The sequence below is a fragment of the Globicephala melas genome, chromosome 2 (assembly GCF_963455315.2).
Source record: "Globicephala melas chromosome 2, mGloMel1.2, whole genome shotgun sequence".
In the NCBI taxonomy this organism is placed as follows: domain Eukaryota; kingdom Metazoa; phylum Chordata; class Mammalia; order Artiodactyla; family Delphinidae; genus Globicephala; species Globicephala melas.
The window spans coordinates 167,572,585-167,592,734 of NC_083315.2; the positions used below are offsets into that span (position 1 = coordinate 167,572,585).

The following is a 20,150-nucleotide window of genomic DNA, read 5'->3' on the forward strand; positions in this document are numbered from 1 at the left end:
CCTCTTCTTATGAGGACACCAGCCACGTTGCATCAGGGCCCGCTCGACCTCATTTTAACTTAATTACTTCTTGAAAGGCCCTGTCTCCAAATACAGTCACATTCTGAGGTACAGCGGGTTAGGACGTCAATGAATGGATTTGGGGGACACAATTCAGCCCATCACAGATGGGAAGGGAAGTTGGGGGGCTCACGTTAAGAGGGCGGAATTTCCTCAAGGGGGGAAGGTGCCTCTGATGACGGACAAGGATGGCTTTGAGGGGTCCTGGAGCAGCCCCTGGGGAAGCCCCTGGGGAAGTTCACTGATGAACCACAGGAGGCTGGCACGCTAGCCACCACGCCATGGAGTAGGTGCTCCAAAAGCACAGGGACGAATCCAGCAGTGTGGCAGGGGCCACAGCGGGTAGCTGCCCTGAGCTCAGAGAAGGACACGAGGTCTTGCAAATGCTACACCCAGGGAAGGAAGTGAGGGTTAGGGGCCATGTATGGAAACAGGCTGCCAGGTCCCGGTAACCTCAGGGACGCTAACCTGGCCGAACACGGGAGAACCCTCCGCCCCACGGCCCATCCCCCTGTGACGCGTACCTCGACGTGGGTGAGGGAGGCTTCTCGCCTTGGGGGCCAGTCCCCACGTGGGATCTCTCCCCTCCGCCTGGTGCCCGCTCTCCCCACCCACCGATGCCCATGTCCTCAAGTATCTGTGCTGCAGTCCCTCCCGCGCTACCTAAGCGCTCACTCGCAGCCTCTCTGGTTCAGCATCGCCCTTTGAGGCTGCTGGTTGATGGTGCCGCCTCCCGGAATGGCAGCCTTGCTTGTGACCTGCCCACCCTCCCTTTCAGGCCTGGGCAGCCACGATGCGGCTCCATTTACTCCTGTGCCTGGTACTCCTGAGCCCGCGGATGGTCGCCCTGCGCCGACCCCAGAAGAAGAGAGTTCAGGAGCTGTCGCCCGCAGTCGCCACGGTGGCCCCTCGCAGCCGGGACTTTGTCTTCGACCTCTACAGGGCCTTGGCCGCAGCTGCCCCCGACCAGAACATCTTCTTCTCCCCTCTGAGCATCTCCGTGAGCCTGGCCATGCTCTCCCTGGGGGCGCGGTGCAACACGAAGGCGCAGGTCCTGGCGGGCCTGGGCCTCAGCCCCCAGGAGGGCCAGGAGGAGGAGCTCCACAGCGTCTCCCAGCGGCTGCTGTGGGAGCTCGAGCGGCCCAGAGACAGCCTCCAGCTGAGCCTCGGCAATGCCCTGTTCACCAAGCCCGCGGTGCCCATGGAGGAGGCCTTCCTGGGCGCCATAAGGACGCTGTACCTGGCAGACACTTTCCCCACCGACTTTGAGGACCCTGAAGGGGCCCAGAAGCAGATCAATGATTACGTGGCAAAGCAAACGAAAGGCAAGATTGTGGACTTGGTTAAGGGCCTGGATGGCACTGAGGTCATGGTCATAGTGAATTACATTTTCTTTAAAGGTAAGGCCCTGAGCTTTCTCTTTTAAGATGCTTTTGTCAAAAAACAAAACCAAGCCAATTCCCACACCCATGAAAGAGTGGGAGTGGATTTATTCTTTTCTGATCCCTGTTGATAGACTGAAGCCAACAGCAGCTGGGTGAGACAGTGTCTTCTTACTGCATAAGGTGGAGTGAAAGTCCCCGGATGCTGTTTCCTCCACTGGGGAAGAGCTGGTTCCTGTTCGTGCCCCTGGGGGCACTTAAAGCAACAGCTTCCACAGAGGCTCTGAAGCATGAGTTTTTCAAGGCCACGATGCCAGAGAAACTGACAGCATGGCTACTCAGGGCAGGACTGTGGGCCTTAGAAGGGCCTGAGAGGGCATTTCCCAGATGCTCTCTTGTACCCATATCCTCCTAGGGGCTGTTTCCTCAACCGAGAAATCCTGGAACAAGAGCCTGTTCCCCTGAACAGTCCTCTCCCCCCTCCCCAAGAGCTGACCCCCCCCATCTTTATCTCCCTGGCATTGCTTGTAAATATCGCTACTCATCTCAGCTTGTACACCTGCTTCTCCTTCTAGATACTGAGCTGCTGAGCACCCTGCGTGGGGCCTGCTGGGGATGGGGGAGGGGCAGGGAGGGAAAAGGATAGAGGAAAATAGTTAAACTGTTAACCAAGCCCCCCTCTTCCCGCGGTCACAGATGGTGAGTATCAGGCTTGGGCTCTAAGATTTCTTGTCCCTTGGTCCAGGGCTAGGCTGCAGAGGACAGCTGTGAAATAATCTAAGTGGGGCATGCGGGAGGGATCTATATTTGATAACTAGTAAGAAAATGGAAACAATTACTTGTCCCACTTTGAACAAAATGTCCCAAGCAGACAAAGCAAGAAGCATCATCACAGACTTCTCAGCAGGAAAAATCATGTTTTTGCAGGAACCTTTCCAACCTTTCTCCCAAACCCAGATTGAGGTCAAATATTGGGAAAAGACGGAAAAAGAGAATAGCTCACCCAGATATAGTGTAGCTGTCAGCCGTGCATATTAGTTACCCTTTTCACTGGGATGTTTGACCTTGAGTAGAAACATCAGATATTCAGACAAATGACATTAGGGGTGAAGGGTCTCTGAAGACACGAAAACCAACCTCCTTGTTTTGCAAATGTGGAAATAAAGCCCCACAAAAAGTTCAAGCCTGTCCCCCGAATTTGGAAGTGGCTCGTCTTTATATTCAAGAGGTTTGGCAGTCACTTCTGCCCATAAGACTGCTCCAGAGAGGATGCTGTCTGTTTGGTAGGTTTAGTGTCTGCACACTTTTCATTGGCAGCTGAGAATGTTTAATTCCTTTTCCATTTTAATCTTTAGCTAAGTGGGAGACAAGCTTCAACCGCAAAAGCACCCACGAGCAGGACTTCCACGTGACCTCGGAGACGGTGGTGCGGGTACCCATGATGAAACGAGAGGATCAGTTTTACTACCTCCTGGACCGAAACCTCTCCTGCAGGGTGGTAGGGGTCCCCTACCAAGGGAACGCCACCGCCTTCTTCATTCTCCCCCGCGAGGGCGGGATGGGACAGGTGGAAAATGGCCTGACAGAGAAAACACTGAGGAAGTGGCTCAAGATGCCCATGAAGAGGTATTCTTCACACTATTCCAGGGCCAGCCTGCTGCTGCACACCTGCAGGGCCACACGGCAGTGGTGGGAGAACTCACCTGGCCTGGGAGCCGCCTCCCAGCCCAGAGGCATCATGTGAAGTCCCAGCCCTCTGGCCTGACCCAGTTAGAGGGACCAGGGCTGGAAGCTGGGTTTTCTGGTGGGGCCGTCAGAGTGGGCAGTGACCTCTGGGGGCAGCCCAGGTCCAAGTGTAGAGTAGGATGGGTTCCATTGTAGGCAACGTGCTGGAGGAGCATTATGAAACCAAGAGGAGATGGCAGGAATGTGAGCTCAGGGAGCCAGTGCTCTGGGAGGGTCCAAGAAAGGTCTTCTCTTTCCAGACAGCTTGAGCTTCACCTACCCAAGTTCTCCATTGAGGGCTCCTATCAGCTGGAGAAAGTCCTCCCCAAGCTGGGGATCAGAGATGTCTTCACCTCCTATGCTGACCTGACCGGCATCTCCAACCATTCCAACATCCAGGTGTCTGAGGTGAGCTCAGAAGCTCCTGAGCACCTGCTTTCAGAAATTTCTATCCTATCCTATCTTATCCTATCCTATCTTATCCTATCCTATCCTATCCTATCCTATCCTATCTTATCCTATCCTATCCTATCTTATCCTATCCTATCCTATCCTATCCTATCCTATCTTATCCTATCCTATCCTATCTTATCCTATCCTATCCTATCCTATCCTATCTTATCCTATCCTATCTTATCCTATTCTATCCTACCCTATCTTATCCTATCCTATCCTATCCTATCTTATCCTATCCTATCTTATCCTATCCTATCCTATCCTATCTTATCCTATCCTATCGTATCCTATCCTATCTTATCCTATCCTATCGTATCCTATCTTATCCTATCCTATCCTATCCTATCCTATCCTATCTTATCCTATCCTATCCTATCCTATCCTATCCTATCTTATCCTATCCTATCTTATCCTATCCTATCCTATCCTATCCTATCTTATCCTATCCTATCCTATCCTATCCTATCTTATCCTACCTTATCCTATCCTATCTTATTCTATCCTATCCTATCCTATCCTATCCTATCCTATCTTATCCTACCTTATCCTATCCTATCTTATCCTATCCTATCTTATTCTATCCTATCCTATCCTATCCTACCTTATCCTACCCTATCTTATCCTATCCTATCCTATCCTACCTTATCCTATCCTATCTTATTCTATCCTATCCTATCCTATCCTATCTTATCCTATCCTATCCTATCCTATCCTATCTTATCCTATCATATCTTATCCTATCCTATCCTATCCTATCTTATCCTATCCTATCCTATCCTATCTTATCCTACCTTATCCTATCCTATCTTATTCTATCCTATCTTATCCTATCCTATCCTATCCTATCCTATCTTATCCTACCTTATCCTATCCTATCTTATCCTATCCTATCTTATCCTATCCTATCTTATCCTATCCTATCCTATCCTATCCTACCTTATCCTACCCTATCTTATCCTATCCTATCCTATCCTATCCTATCCTACCTTATCCTATCCTATCTTATTCTATCCTATCCTATCCTATCGTATCCTATCTTATCCTATCCTATCCTATCCTATCCTATCTTATCCTATCCTATCCTATCCTATCTTATCCTATCCTATTCTATCCTATCCTATCCTACCTTATCCTATCCTATCCTATCCTATCTTATCCTATCCTATCCTATCTTATCCTATCCTATCTTATCCTATCCTATCCTATCCTATCTTATCCTATCCTATCCTATCCTATCCTATTTTATCCTATCCTACCTTATCCTATCCTATCTTATCCTATCCTATCCTATCTTATCCTATCCTATCCTATCTTATCCTATCCTATCTTATCCTATCCTATCCTATCCTATCCTATCCTATCCTATCTTATCCTATCCTATCCTATCCTATCCTATCTTATCCTACCCTATCTTATCCTATCCTATCCTATCCTACCTTATCCTATCTTATCTTATCCTATCCTACCTTATCCTATCCTATCTTATCCTATCCTATCCTATCCTATCTTATCCTATCCTATCCTATCCTATCCTGTCCTATCCTATCCTATCCTATTCCATCCCATTCCTCATTCCAAATCCTTTCTCTCTCTCTCTCCTCTTTTCCCTCAGGAAGCAAAGGTTTCACTTTGCATCTTGTCCTCTGAACAATGGGAAACCCTACCCAGCACTGTGCCTTGGGGGAAGGTGTCTTGTCTGAAGCAATCAAAACTAAGAATTGGATGCTAGCTCCTTCACTCACCAGCTGGTGTGTGAAGGAGCTAGCATCCTCCAGCAATTACTCGACCTCTCTGAGCCTCCTTTCTCTCTATAAACTTGGAGAGTCACACCCTTGCTGCTAGATGCAGTGAGAATTCAATGAAAGACATGCATGCGCTCACCTGTAAGCCGTGGTGCGCAGTAGTTGTTCAATCACATCATCTCCTATCTGCTTCATGGCTCAGGAGCACAGAAACTTTCACAGTGATGCTGCTGGCAGAAACTTGTCTGTTTCCCCCTGATGGCATCTCCCAGCCCCTGGTGGCTCGGTGACGCCTGATGTCTCCCCTGCAGATGGTTCACAAAGCCATGGTGGAGGTGGATGAGTCGGGAACCCAAGCGGCTGCAGCCACGGGGACAATCTTCATGTTCAGATCTGCCCGGATGAGCTCTCAAAAGGTAGTATTCAACAGGCCCTTTCTGATGCTCATTGTGGAGAACAACAAACACATCCTTTTCCTCGGCAAAGTGACTCGCCCTTGAGATGGGGATTTCTCCTGAAAGGCACGGGCTTCCATAGTGGAAGATGAGGGTGCACTATGGCCATGTATCTGCTGGGAGCTGGTGATATACACAGGTTTAATTGACCAATGAGGCTTCCACAAATAATAATAATAACAATAACATTGAAATACTGATGATTGCTTCTTTCCACACGATTGCAAGACGGGTGCTTTGGAGAACATTTGGTTTTGCTCTCACCCTTCATCCATGGAGACTAGCACTGAGATCCAGAGAGTCCACACAGCATGCCAGTGGCAGAGAGAAGCTCAGAATCCAATCCAGGAGGATTGTTCCAGTAGATATTTCCACCAGGAAGCATATTCCCAAGCCTAGTTCCCCACCTGTCTGTAATACCAGCTACCAGTTTGCCATGGTTTGGAAAGGACACTGGAATGGGGGTATGAAGTGGGGCTTCTGTCCCAGCTGTGTGACATTGGGTAATACTGTCGCTCTCTGGACTTCGGTTTCCCCACGTATACGATGAAGGGTCAGGTCAAGGACTGGAGGATCCTTGAAATCATATAAAAAGTGTAGAATGTTCCCCACAAATCAGGTGATTTCAATGCATCCAAGTGCCACCCATCTTTTAAGGAAAGCAGGTGGACGGCAGGGTGGACACGGCCATCTCAGGTTTGTACCATCCTGTGGGTACATTTACAACCTCGTGGGCTTGGCTGGGGGTGGGAGAATGGAGGCCTGTTGCAAATACTAGAGTACCAGTTGAAGACCCTGATGACTAACTGTGGATTTTAGTGTCAGCAATAACAATAAAGCATTTTGCAAACACTGGGTGTCATTGTCCTTCTGGAAGTAGCTCTGGGAACAGCAACATTAATAGCTTATGTTCCAGGACTGATGCTAGGAGCTTAATCTGAATGGTTGCACTTACCCCTCACAATATCCTGTACCAGGCAGGCACTCCTCTTATCCCCACTTTACAGATAGGGACGGTGAAGCTTGTAGAGAACAGGTAATATACCTAGTCTCACAGCTCCTTGGTGGTGGAGGCAGGATTTGACCCCAGGAGTGTGGCCCCTGGACCACCCTCTCAGCCCCGGGCTCTGCCGCAGAGGAGACATGAGCCAGAAACAGAAGCCCAGGTCAAGTGCATCCGGGCACCAGCTCCCTTGTCATCCAGGTAGGCTCACTCTCCTCCTTCACGAAACCCACCATGCTTCCTTGTCTATCAAATAAAGGGGATTGGACCCTTTCAAGAATCAATGAATGAATGAGTGAATGAGTCCTTCACTCAGTCTCAGACTTTCCCCTAATTAGCTGCCCCCAAGTCTGACCCCTGAGTGCCTGTCGCCCCAACTTACATGCCCAAAGCTTGCTTTCCATGAACCTGCGGCCAGCACTCTGACCCCAGAGACTGGACTGTGTGGGTGCCCCTTAGAACTAACGGGGTCAGAACCCCAAGCTCTGACCACCCCTCAAAGTACTGAGCATCTACTATATGCCAGCAGTGGGGATACTTTGCATCTGTGATGTCGTTAATCCTTCAGCAACCCTGTAAGGTCAACCTCAGCGTCCTCATTTCACAGAGGGCAACATAAGTGCTTGCCCAGAGCCCCCCTGCTGGTGACAGTGTAAGGCCCAGGCTCGGGGACCCAGATGGCACAGATGTCGGCCGGCGGCAGGGTAGATGGCCGCAACCAGAGCCAGACGCCTTGTCTGCGTTTTTGCTTTGGGCTTGGGAAGCTCTGGAGGATGGGGCCTCCTCATGGAGCCAGACCCGCTCCTGTGTGCCTTTTCCTTTCGCAACACCTGGTCTTTTTTGGCAAATATTTTTCTCAGAATTTACTCAGCCAGTCCAAGGTCAGGGGGAGGTCCTGGCTGTGCCATGTGTGTAAGGCCAAGGTCCAGCGCTATCTAAAGTTCACTCAGCAAACAGTCACAAAACAGCTCCCGTGTGGGGATCGGGCCGGGCTCAGGGCGGCCGATTTGGGGTATCATGGAAGGAAGCTCTGAGCTGGGAGTCACGGCAGGTCATGTAAGTCAATTGTCACACGATCCTGGGCTGAACAAACTGATAGAGCAACTCAGAGAGAGAGAAAGAGAGTTAACTTCTGAGGTCTCAGGGAAGGTTTTGCTGAAGAAGTGACTCTGAGCTGATCTTGAAGAGCATGTAGGGCTTCACAGACAGCAGACTTGGGAACAGAGCTGGTACTTCCAGGCCAAGGGAACAGCTGGAGAGAGCATGAGGCTGAGTGAGCTACAGTGTGGATGGCAAATTGTGGAGACTTCAGCCTGGACCAGGGCAGGGAGTGGGAAGGAGAGCAAGGAGGAAAGAGGGGACAGTGCTTGCGGTCCAGTGACAGGGACTCTGCACATGAGGCCCAGGTTTTGTCTCCTTTCTCCTCCTGATTTCAGGGTAGTTTGGCCATCCACGCCACACCTAAATCAGTCCCTGGACCTCTTCCTGCCCCTCACTCTCCCATCTGTGCATACCATAGATGCTTCACTCATCCCCCTAGGGGGCGCTCACACCCATCCACACCTGCTTCTCCATCAGCCCCGCCTGCCCCTCCCTGGGATAGACCTCATTCATCAGGTGAGATAAAGTACCAGGTCTGTCAGAGCCCACATTATAGGCATGGCTGTCCCCCTCAGGACCCCCTTTCTTAGCCGCCGTATTCATTTACTAGGGCTGCCATAACAAAGTCCCACAGACGGAGTGGCTTAACAACATAAATGTATTATCTTACAGTCCTGGAGGCTGGAAGTCTGAGATCAAGGTGTCATCAGGGCTGGTTCCTTCTGAGGGCTCTCTTTTGTGTTTGTAGATGACCGTCTTCTCTCTGTGTCCTCACATGGGCTTCCCTGGGTGTGTGTATGTCTGTGTCCAAATCTTCTCATCTCCCAATCTCCACCAGTCATATTGGATTGGGGCCCACCCTAATTTTAACTTAATCATCTCTTTAAAGATGCCATCTCCAATTCCAGTCACGTTCTGTGGTACTGGGGGTTAGGACTTCAACATAGGAATTTAGGGGGACACAATCCAACCCATAGCAGTCACCCCACCTTTGAGTTTCTTGGAAGCTGTTGCCAAGTTCATTCGTGTTCTTAGGAACCCACTTTCATTTCCCTCTCTGACCACGTGCACTCTGAGGCCCTCCCTGTGTGGACTCCGCTGCTGCCAGAAAGTGGAGGAACAGGGCTAGGGCCCAGGACTCCTTCCTCCACCTCTCCCTGCAGAAACCCACACCAAAAAGAATGAACTTGGTCTCCAGAGGAAGCACTTCATGCCCCATTAAACAGCCTTGCCCAGACTACACTTGTTTATTTAGCCCTTTCATCCAAAGGCCATTGCTCATGGGGTGCCTACAGGGAATCAGGCAAGGAGCTAGTAAAAGGGTGTAATGTTGAGCCCAGCAGACACGGGCTTAGGCAATAACCAAGTATACAAACAAACGAGCAGAATTACAAACTCTGGTGAGGGTAATTCTTTTGTCCACAGATGTTTATTGAATATCCCCTGGCACTGCTCTAGGTGCTGGAGATAAATGAAGAAAACAACAAAGATCTCTGCTCTGGAGGAACTATATTCTAGTATGGAGTGACCATAACAAAAAAAATAACAAAGAATAAAAAAGAAAAGTAAAATACATCGCATGTCAGTTGATGGCAAATGCTATGGAGAGTGAGTTTGACAATTAGAGCAGGAAGTAAAGAACAGTAGTGCTAGGTGGAGAGACCTGACATCCACGACCTTGGGTGAAATACCTTGACTGTGTGGTCAAGGTCAACTTCACCAGTGGTATGTTGTGTTATCATCTTCTTTCTTCTGATATGGGGTGATGAGAAGGGAGCATTGCCTCAGTGGGATCTTCCCCCAAACACATAACCTCACTCTGATCATGAGAAAATAGCATACAGACCCCAACTGAGGGACATTCAACAAAATACCTGACCAGCAGTATTCTTCAAAAGTGCCAAGATTATGCAAAACAAGGAAAGCCTGATGCTATGAACTGAAGGTTTGTGTTCCCTCAAAATTCACATGTTGAAATCCTCACCCCCAGTGTGATGGTATTAGAAGGTGGTGTCATGGGGAGATGACTACGTCATAAGGATGGAGCCTTCATGAACGGGATTAGTGCTCTTAAAAGAGACCCCAGATGGGCTTCCCTGGTGGTGCAGTGGTTGAGAGTCCACCTGCCGATGCAGGGGACATGGGTTCATGCCCTGATCCGGGAAGATCCCACATGCCGTGGAGTGGCTGGGCCCATGAGCCATGGCTGCTGAGCCTGCATGTCCGGAGCCTGTGCTCCGCAACGGGAGAGACCACAACAGTGAGAGGCCCGCGTACTGGAAAAAAAAAAAAAAAAAAGAGACCCCAGAGGTGAGGGTTGTGGTGTGATGAATTGGGAGATTGGGATTGACATGTATACACTGATGTGTATAAAATGGATGACTAATAAGAAAAAAATATTAAAACAAACAAAAAAAGAAAAAAATAGACCCCAGAGCTCTCTCTTGCTCCTTCCCATGTGTGGACACAAGCAGAAGAGAGCCCTCACCTGGCCATGCTGGTTCCCGGATCTCCAGCCTTCAAAACTGTAAAGAGTAGATTTCCACCACGTACAAGCCACTCGGCCTGTGGTATTTTGTTATGGCAGCTGGGACAAATTAAGACTCCTGAGAAACTGTCACAGGCCAGGTAAAACTAAGGAGACCTGGAAACTAAGTGTAATGTGGTTTCTTGGATGGGATCCTGGAGAAGAAAAGGGACATTAGTGGAAAAAGTGAAATCCAAATGAGTCTATACAGTAAAAAGGCTCACTCCTTAGTTTTCAGAAATGTACCGTGGCTCTGTAAGATGCTTATGTCGCAGGAGCTCTCTGCACCGTCATTACGACTTTTCTGTATATCTAAAATTGTTTCAAACTAGAAAGTTGACTTTTTTTAGTGAAACGTTAAAAAAAAAAGTAGGGAAGAGCATAGGTGTGGGGTTAGGGTTGTGAAGGCAGAATCAGGAGACCAGTTAAGGAGGAGAACAGGGCGCTAAGAGAGATAGCCAAGGACTTTCTACAGCTGGGGCTCCAGAGGGAGCTCTGGGGTGGTGGCATTGAAGCCAAGAGCTGAGGGACAAGCAGGAGTGAACGGAGCGAACGTTACTTGCACACAACGTGAGCGAAGAAGACCCAGAGGTGGGAGAGTGTGTCCTGTTCACGGAACTGACGGGACACAGGTGGCTGGAGCCTGGGAGGCTCGCTCTTCACCAGCACCTGTTAGGCTGTGCAGGGTGCTGGGGGCGGGGGAGGCACTCCTAACACTGGGTAGCACTTGGATGCCACCTACTGTGTGCCTGGCACTCTTCTAAGCCCTCTGCATACATCATCTCAGTTAATGAAGAGGCAGAGAGGCACCTGTGCAAGGGGCTGGGATGGCAAGTGGGTGACGTCAGTGACCTTCTCCTGTTTCCTAGAGAGCTGCACCCCAAAGTGGCTATCTGCCACCAATCCCCAAGGAACGAGGTGGGAACGAGGTGGCCCCGAGGTGGCAACATCTACAGACGCAAAAGCGCTTTGGCTACTTGGGAGAATCCAGTACGAGAGACCACATGCCATTCCTGATGGTGATTTTCTGTGAAGACGCAGAGTACAGATAACGAAATGCTCCTACACACGCCCGCATTGCTAACTCGCCCATATGTGCACACGTGGGTGCACACAGCCTTCTGGAGATGGGTGGCTTCTCAGCAGCTACTACAGCTGCAGCCTCTGGTTGTACCAGAGCATTCGTTGTGTACCTGGGCAGGGTGGGGCGGGAGGGATGGTGCTCAGAGTCTTCCCCTCTCTGTGCTCCTGCTTCTCCATCAGTCTCCCAGAGAGGCTGCTATGAACCATTCGTGGCTTTGATCAACAGGTACATTTCCTTCACAGATGTTAAGGGACCCGAGCAGGGTGGGGGTGGGTTGGGCTGGGGGTTGGGAAGATGGGTTTGGTGGGCGTGGGGTAAAGGAGTATGGGACAAGGGCCCGGCCTCTGCTCCCAGGTGTGCTGAGCAAACACATGTGTCCATTTCCCCCACTGCCCGATGGGGTGATGGTAACGGGGCTGTTTGAAGGCTTGGAGGAAACCAGACAGGGGAAGGGGCCCTGACCCTACAGCAGCATTTCTCAGACTGTGACCAGCATCACCCAGGGAGCTTGTTAGAAATGCCTATTCCTGGCCCTTACCCGAAGAATCAGCATGTTTAACGACCCCCCCTCAGGATTCGGATGCACAGGCAGACAGAAGACCACGGGGTTTCCGATGTGGCTCGGGCCGCAGGGAATCTGCGCCCCATCCTCCGTGCAGCTGCCACCATCCGGCTTCAGGGCCTGAAGACTCTTATACGCTACACGCCTAGGGCCCAGACACTCTTTAGTATTAGGCATTTCTCCAGCTAGTCCTTGTCGAGCCACAGCTGGTAATAAACACAAACCCAGGCACATCCTCAGGACTCTGCCCAGAGGTCCCTCCGTGGTGGAGATTTCCTGACTCCCCCAGACCATTTCTGGTCCCCCCCCACACCCCTCCCTCCCTCCACCACTTCCCACACTGTATAGTTATCATCTCTCTATGTTTCTGTGTCTCTCACACACCAGGAAATCCCTGAGGGTTCACCCCGGTGCCTGGCACGGGCCTTGACCCAAAGTGCCCTCAACAAATGTTGGGTGAGTGAACGAAGGGGCCAAGTGGGAGGCCGCCGAAGACTCTATGCCTCTGCAAGTCCTCAGGCCACTGCCTAAGACCCCCTATTCCTTGAGCCCTGGACCCCTACCCGAGGGCATCGTGCAGGTGGGGCTGCTAATAACATAGAGGACACCCAGATAAATATGAATTCCAGATAATGAATCATTTTTTAGCATAAGTATGTCCCAGGAATTGTGGGATAGGTCCCAGGAATTCGTTTGCCAAATCTGGCAGCTCTGTCTGTAGGGAACAAGGGTGAGCGAGAAGCAGCCATCCCCACAGCCAAAAGCCAACAGTGCTCCCTGCAGAGCTCAGGGGAAGTCACCTCATGGGGACAGCAGGCAAAGGCTCTTGCTGTAAGGGGAGTGGGAACGGGTTTGGAGGCGTCAGAGGAGGGACTATTCCACCAAGAAGCACCAGGGAGGGCTTCCTGCCACATGCTGTGCAGCCCTAGGTATAACAAAGTGGTTGACTCATGGGTGATTGCATCCAACTGAAGCCTGAGACAGAATGTTCTCAGAGGTCCCCTTGTTTATAAAGGGAGTTGAAACCCTCCCTTCTCCTGGCATGAGTTGAGGGACCTGTGGGCTCTGCAGGGACAGCTCTACACTCAGGAATGTGCTTGGGGACCTGGTGCTGGTGTCCCAGCTGCAGAGGTGGGCAGGTCCAGACCACGTGGGTGCTGCTGGACCAGAGGTTGGAAGGGAGGCCTGGGGTTGGAGGTGGAGACTTCAAACACAAGAGTGCCCTGAAGAGCCTGTATCCCTAAAGATGTTCTGGGGACCTTGCAGAAAACAGACTGGGAAGGAGCAGGCGGGGAGGAGTGCAGACAACCCAGTGGTCACTCACACAGGGAGCAGTGCCAGGAGCTGGGACCAGAGTGTGGGCAGCAGAGATGGAGAATAAGAAGTGGTTTCCAGGGATGTGGAAGTGGGAGATCTCGCCCCTCACTAAAGGGGAGGCTGGAGGAGGGAGGATGACTCCAGGTTCCTGGCTGAGCTGGGAAGATAGAGGCACTGTTCACTAAGATGGGGAGCAGAGAACTGTGGGGTGGGGGGTTATTTAGGGCATAGTCAGTGGGATAGATCACCAAAGAGAGAAGCCAAGGAGGAGCTATGTCAAAATTCTGGTTACCAGAAATCTCTGAAACATGGAGAGAGCTACAGCACCCCAGGTAAGAGGCAGGAGGTGATCGATGTGACAGGAAACCACCTGTGAAGGAGAGTGGAGAGCCCTGTGGTATAGGAGAGGGTCTCAGGCCAGACCAGGCTGCCGAGGGGGTACAGGAGGAAGTGGAGTGCATGCGAGGGCTTCTGGTCAACAGCACCCACATTAGCCAAGAGTCCCGCAGCCTGCAGGTGACTTCATGCTCCAGGGTCCCTAAAGTCAGAAACTATTACTGTCCTTGTGTTACTGAACCAAACTTGGGTCTGCTCGCCCATGGGCAACGGACCAGTCTGACACCAGGTTGTGGTAAAGGAAAGTGCAGCGTTTATTGCAGGCGCCAAGCAAGGAGTAAGGCAGCTAGTGCTCAAAAGACCAGAAACTCCCTGATGGCTTTCAGGGAAATGTTTTTAAAGACAAGGGGAGGGGAGAGGGTTGTGGGGTACGTGATCAGCTCATGGACATTCTTCTGATTGGTTGGTGGTGAGGTAATTTGGAGTCAACATCATCAACCTTCTGGTTCAACTGGTCTGGGGTCTATGTGCTAATGGGCAGCTTCCACCTGCTGGAGTTTCAGTATCTGCAAAATAACTCAAAGGATATGGCTCAGAATATTATCTATAGCCCTTGAGGAGGAACTAAAGATCCTTGATTTTGTTTAACGGCTAAACTATGGTTATTTTGTCTTGCTTGACTGTTTTCCTTTGCTTCTGCATTTTCTCACTTCTCTGATTAAATTTATTCTTTGGAACTCGGGGAAGGCCTAGGAGGCTAAAGTTTTTCTACAAACCAGAGGCAGGTGGAGGACATGGTGTGGTCTGTCCCAGGAAGACACCTTAGGATCCTGATCCATTACACACATTTTCTGGACCAGGTGCCAGATCTTTCCATGGGCTGGCCCAGAGCAGAGTCAGGATGCCTCCACCTTCCCATGGGCTGCATGTGGTGTCTCTGAAGTCAGGCTGGGAACAGGGCAGTCAGGTGTAGGCCTGTGTTTCCTGGAGAGGACAACGCTGTGGGCTCCAAAGCCAGCTGGTCTGGTGCGGAATCCCCGCTAGGCACTTACTGCCTTGCAACCTTGGGAATTCGCTTCATCTCTCTGTACCTCAATTTCCTTATATGTAAAACAGAATAACTGTACCTCCCTCAGAAGGTATTTGTGAGAATTTGAGTTCTTAACATAAAGATTAGATCACCTGTGATTACATCCTCATTATGACCAGGCCTCTGTGTGGTGAAGGAAGAATGGGTAAACATGTTTAAAAAGAGGAAAGGCTGAGGGAACACCCATTTACTGAGGCATCAGCTGTATGACACACACCATGCTGTGTCTGCTTTCTTCCATAATACTCAAATGTCCCGGTTTACTGTCTTTCCCTATCCTGAGAGCCAAGTGGGCAGGTGAAGTGGATCTGGGTTAATCTCTGGCTGTATAATAAATCATTCTAAAAGTTTACAGCTTGGGACAACAAAACATTTATTATCTCACAGTTTCTGAGGGTCTGGAATCTGGGAGGGGCTGAGATGGGTGGTTTTGATTTAGGGTCTCTTGTGATACTGTGCACACCTGCCTGGGGCTGGAATTCCACATCCAGACTCACTCACATGGCTGTTGGCAAGAGGCCTCAGCTCTTTGCCTTTGGGTCTATTCACAGGGCTGCTTCAGACATGGCTTCCGCTAGAGTCTGCATGTGTGTGTGTGTGTGTGTGTGTGTGTGTGTGTGTGAGAGAGAGAGAGAGAGAGAGAGAGAGAGAAGCCAAGATAGAAGTAGCATCTTTTTATAACCCAGTCTCAGAAATGATACCACATCCTTTCATTCACATTCCTTTCATTAGCAACAAGCCACTAAGTCCACTCCAGCTCAAGGAGAGGGTAATTAAACTCCATCTCTTGAAGGCAGGATTATCAAAGAATTTGTGGATGTACCTCTAAAATGACCAGCTTACTGTATCCCCAGAATCCAGCAAAATCACTGCCCTCACAGTTGAGTCAATTAAAAATGCATGAGGTCAAGATGGTGGTGTGGGAAGATGCAGAGTTCGCATCTCCCCACAACTAGGGTGCCTGCCAGATGCTGGTGGGTGACCTCAACACCCAAGGAGATAGGAAGAACCCCTAAACAAACCAGTAGGACATGGAGGGACTGAAGGGAGAGGAGAAGTGGAAGTTGGACAGGACAGGCACCACTGGGGTTGGCTGAGATGGGAGGAGGGGTTCCTAAGCCTGGAGGGACCCTCGGGGGCTTGGATAAGGGGGAGTGTGCCAAGCGTTTCCCATGCTCAATCAGCCCTGGAAGTCTGCCTGGCTCTCAGCTGTGTCCTACACCCTCAGAGGCCCCCTCTAGGTTGTGTTGGTACTGGGGACGTAGGAGGGAGGCTGGGGGAGAATAGGAGAGGCAGGTGGGAGGGGCCCTCCAGGACCAGAGGAGTGGAAGAGGAGCAGAGGGCATTTGTCCCACCCACTCGGGCCCAGGAAGCCTGCTCGGTTCTCAGGTGGGGTCCCCCACCCTCTGAGACCAGAGGTATGCCTGGGCCCTTTCTGTTGCTTTGAGCCTAAGCCCCAATCCCACCTCCCCAGGGCCTTTTCTAGCCATGTGGGTCCTAAGCATAGGCCCCACCCACCACCCAAACCTTGCCCCTGCCTAGGCCCCACAGTCCACAGTCAAGACATTTTCCACCTTTTTTTTTTCTTCTCCTCTGTTTTTACTATTGTGGTTCTGTTTTGCCTTCTGGTTGTTGTTTCATCTATATTTTTATTTTTATATTCTTTCTAACATATCTGTTAGTTTCCTAGTCTAATTTTATTTTATTTATTTATTTATTTTTTGCGGTACACAGGCCTCTCACCATTGTGGCCTCTCCCACTGCGGAGCACAGGCTCCGGACAGGCAGGCTCAGCAGCCACGGCTCACGGGCCTAGCCACTCCATGGCATGTGGGATCTTCCCGGACCGGGACATGAACCTGTATCCCCTGCATCGGCAGGTGGACTCTCAACCACTGTGCCACCAGGGAAGCCCTAATTTTATTTTTATTCTTTGTAATTGTTCTCCTTTTTCTTTCTTTTTTTGCCACCCCATGTGGCTTGCAGGATCTTGGTTCACAAGCCAGGAGTCAGGGCAAAGCCCCTTCAGTGGGAGCTCTGAGTCCAAACACTGGACTAGCAGTGAACCTCAGACCCCAGGGAATATTCACTGGAGTGAGGTCTCCTGGAGGTCCTCATCTCAGCACAAAGACCTAGCTCTACCCAACAGACTACAAACTCCAGTGTTGGAAGCCTGAGGCCAAACAACCAGTAAGACAAGAACACAATCCCACTCATAAAAAAAAGGAAAGAAAAAATGAGACAGCAAAAAAAATATGTCACAGATGAAGGAGCAAGGTAAAAGCCTACAAGAGCAAATAAATGAAGAGGAAATAAGCAATCTACCTGAAGAAGAATTCAGAGTAATGATAGTAAAGATGATCTAAGATCTCAGAGAAGGAATGGAGGCACTGGTTGAGAAGATACAAGAAATGTTTAACAAAGATGTAAAAGAACTAAAGAACAAGCAAACAGAGATGAACAGTACAATAACTGAAATGAAAAATACCGCAGAAGGAATCAATAGCAGAATAACTAAGGCAGAAGAATGGATAAGTGACCTTGAAGACAGAATGGTGGAAATCTCTGCTGTGGAACAGAGTAAAGAAAAAAGAATGAAAAGAAATCAGGACATTCTCAGAGATCTCTGGGACAACATTAAATGCACCAACATTCAAACTGTAGGGGTCCCAGAAGAAGAAGAAAAAGAGAAAGTGTCTGAGAAAATATTTGAAGAGATTATAGTCAAAAACTTCCCTAACATAGGAATGGAAATAGTCACCCAAGTCCAGGAAACACAGAAAGTCCCATACAGGTAAACCCAAGGAGGAACATGCTGAGACACATATTGATCAAACTAACAAAAATTAAATACAAAGAGAAAGTATTAAAAGCAACAAGGGAAAAGCAACATATAACATACAAGAGACTCCCTTTAAGGTTACCAGCTGATTTTTCAGCAGAAACTCTGCAAGCCAGAAGGGAGTGGCATGATATATTTAAAGTGATGAAAGGGAAGAACCTACAACCAAGAATACTCTACCCAGTAAGGCTCTCCTTCAGATTTGACAGAGAAATCATAAACCTTACAGTTAAGCAAAAACTAAGAGAATTCAGCACTACCAAACCAGCTTCACAACAAATGCTAAAGGAACTTCTCTAGGCGGGAAACACAAGAGAAGAGAACAAAAGAGGAAGGGAAGAAAAAAGACCTACAATAACAAACCCCAAACAATTAAGAAAACGACAATAGGAACATACATATCAATAATTACCTTAAATATCAATGGGTTAAATGCACCAACCAAAAGACATAGAATGGCTGAGTGGAAACAAAAACAACAGACCTGTATATATGCTTTATAAAAGAGACCCACTTCAGACTTAGGGACACATACAGACAGAAAGTGAGGGGATGAAAAAATATATTGCATGCAAATAGAAATCAAAAGAAAGTTGGAGTAGCAATACTCATATCAGACAAAATAGACTTTAAAATAAAGACTGTTACAAGAGACAAGGATGGACACTACATAATGATCAAGGGTTCAATTAAAAAAAAAGACATAACAATTATAAATATTTATGCACCCAACATAGGAGCACCTCAATATATAAGGCAAATGCTAACAGCCATAACAGGGAAATTGACAGTAACACAATAATAGTGTGGGACTTTAACAACCCACTTACACCAATGGACAGATCATCCAGACAGAAAATTAATAAGGAAACACAAGTCTTAAATGACACATTAGACCTGATAGACTTGATTGATAATTATAGGACATTCCATCCAAAAGCAGCAGAATACACTTTCTTCTCAAGTGCACATGGAACATTCTCCAGGATAGATCACATCTTGGGTCACAAATCAAGCCTTGGTAAATTTAAGAAAATTGAAATCTATCAATCATCTTTTCTGACCACAACACTATGAGATTAGAAATCAATTACAGGGAAAAAAAATGGTAGAAAATACAAACACATGGAGGCTAAAAAATATATTACTAAATAACCAATGGATCACTGAAGAAATCAAAGAGGAAATAAAAAAGTACCTAGAGACAAATGACAATGAAAACACGATGATCCAAAGCCTATGGGATGCAGCAAAATCAGTTCTAAGAGGGAAGTTAATAGCAATGCAATCTTACCTCAAGAAACAAGAAAAATCTCAAATAAACAACCTATCTTACACCTAAAGCAACTAGAGAAAGAAGAACAAACAAAACCCAAAGTTAGTAGAAGGAAAGAAACCATAAAGATCAAAACAGAAATAAATGAAATAGAGACAAAGAAAACAATAGTAAAGATCAATGAAACTAAAAGCTGGTTCTTTGAGAAGATAAACAAAATTGATAAACCTTTAGCCAGGCTCATCAAGAAAAAAAGGGAGAAGACTCAAATCAATAAAATTAGAAATAGAAAAGGAAAAGTTACGACGGACATCACAGAAATACAAAAGATCATAAAAGACTACTACAAGCAACTATAAACCAATAAAATGGACAACCTGGAAGAAATGGACAAATTCTTAGAAAAGTACAACCTTCTAAGACTGAATCAGGAAGAAATAGAAAATATGAATGGACCAATCGCAAGCACTGATATTGAAAGTGTGATTAAAATTCTTCCAACAAAGAAAAGTCCAGGACCAGATGGCTTCACAGGGGAATTCTACCAAACATTTAGAGAAGAGTTAACATCTACACTTCTCAAACTCTTCCAAAAATTTGCAGAGGAAGGAACACCCCCAAACTCATTCTATGAGGCCACCATCACCCTGATACCAAAACCAGACAACGATATCACAAAAAAAGAAAATTACCGGCGAATATCACTGATGAACATAGACACATAAAACCTCAACAAAATAATAGCAAACCAAATCCAACAACACATTAATGGGATCATACACCATGATCAGTGGAATTTCTCCCAGGGATGCAAGGATTTTCAATATTTGCAAATTGATCAATGTGATACACCACATCAACAAATTGAAGAATAAAACGCATATGATCATCACAAGAGATGCAGAAAAAGTGTTTTGACAAAATTCAAAACCCATTTATGATAAAAACTTTCCAGAAAATGGACTTAGAGTGAACCTACCTCAACATATTAAAGGTCATATATGACAAAGCCACAGCAAACATCATTCTCAATGGTGAAAAACTGAAAGCATTTCCTCTAAGATCAGGAACAAGACAAGAATGTCCACTCTTGCCAGTCTTATTCAACATAGTTTTAGAAGTCCTAGCCATGGCAATCAGAGAAGGAAAAGAAACAAAAGGGATACAAATTGGAAAAGAAGAAGTAAAACTG

At 48.0% G+C, this 20,150-nt stretch overlaps 1 protein-coding gene across 1 annotated transcript; it reads left to right on the forward strand.

The window, feature by feature from the left end:
- The first annotated feature begins 853 nt into the window (after positions 1-853).
- On the forward strand, positions 854-5,865 carry SERPINA5 (serpin family A member 5). The gene is made up of 4 exons (XM_030883123.1): positions 854-1,460; positions 2,798-3,068; positions 3,428-3,575; positions 5,677-5,865. Exons 1-4 carry the CDS (start codon positions 854-856, stop codon positions 5,863-5,865), a joined length of 1,215 nt encoding a protein of 404 aa, XP_030738983.1.
- Positions 5,866-20,150: the final 14,285 nt, after the last annotated feature.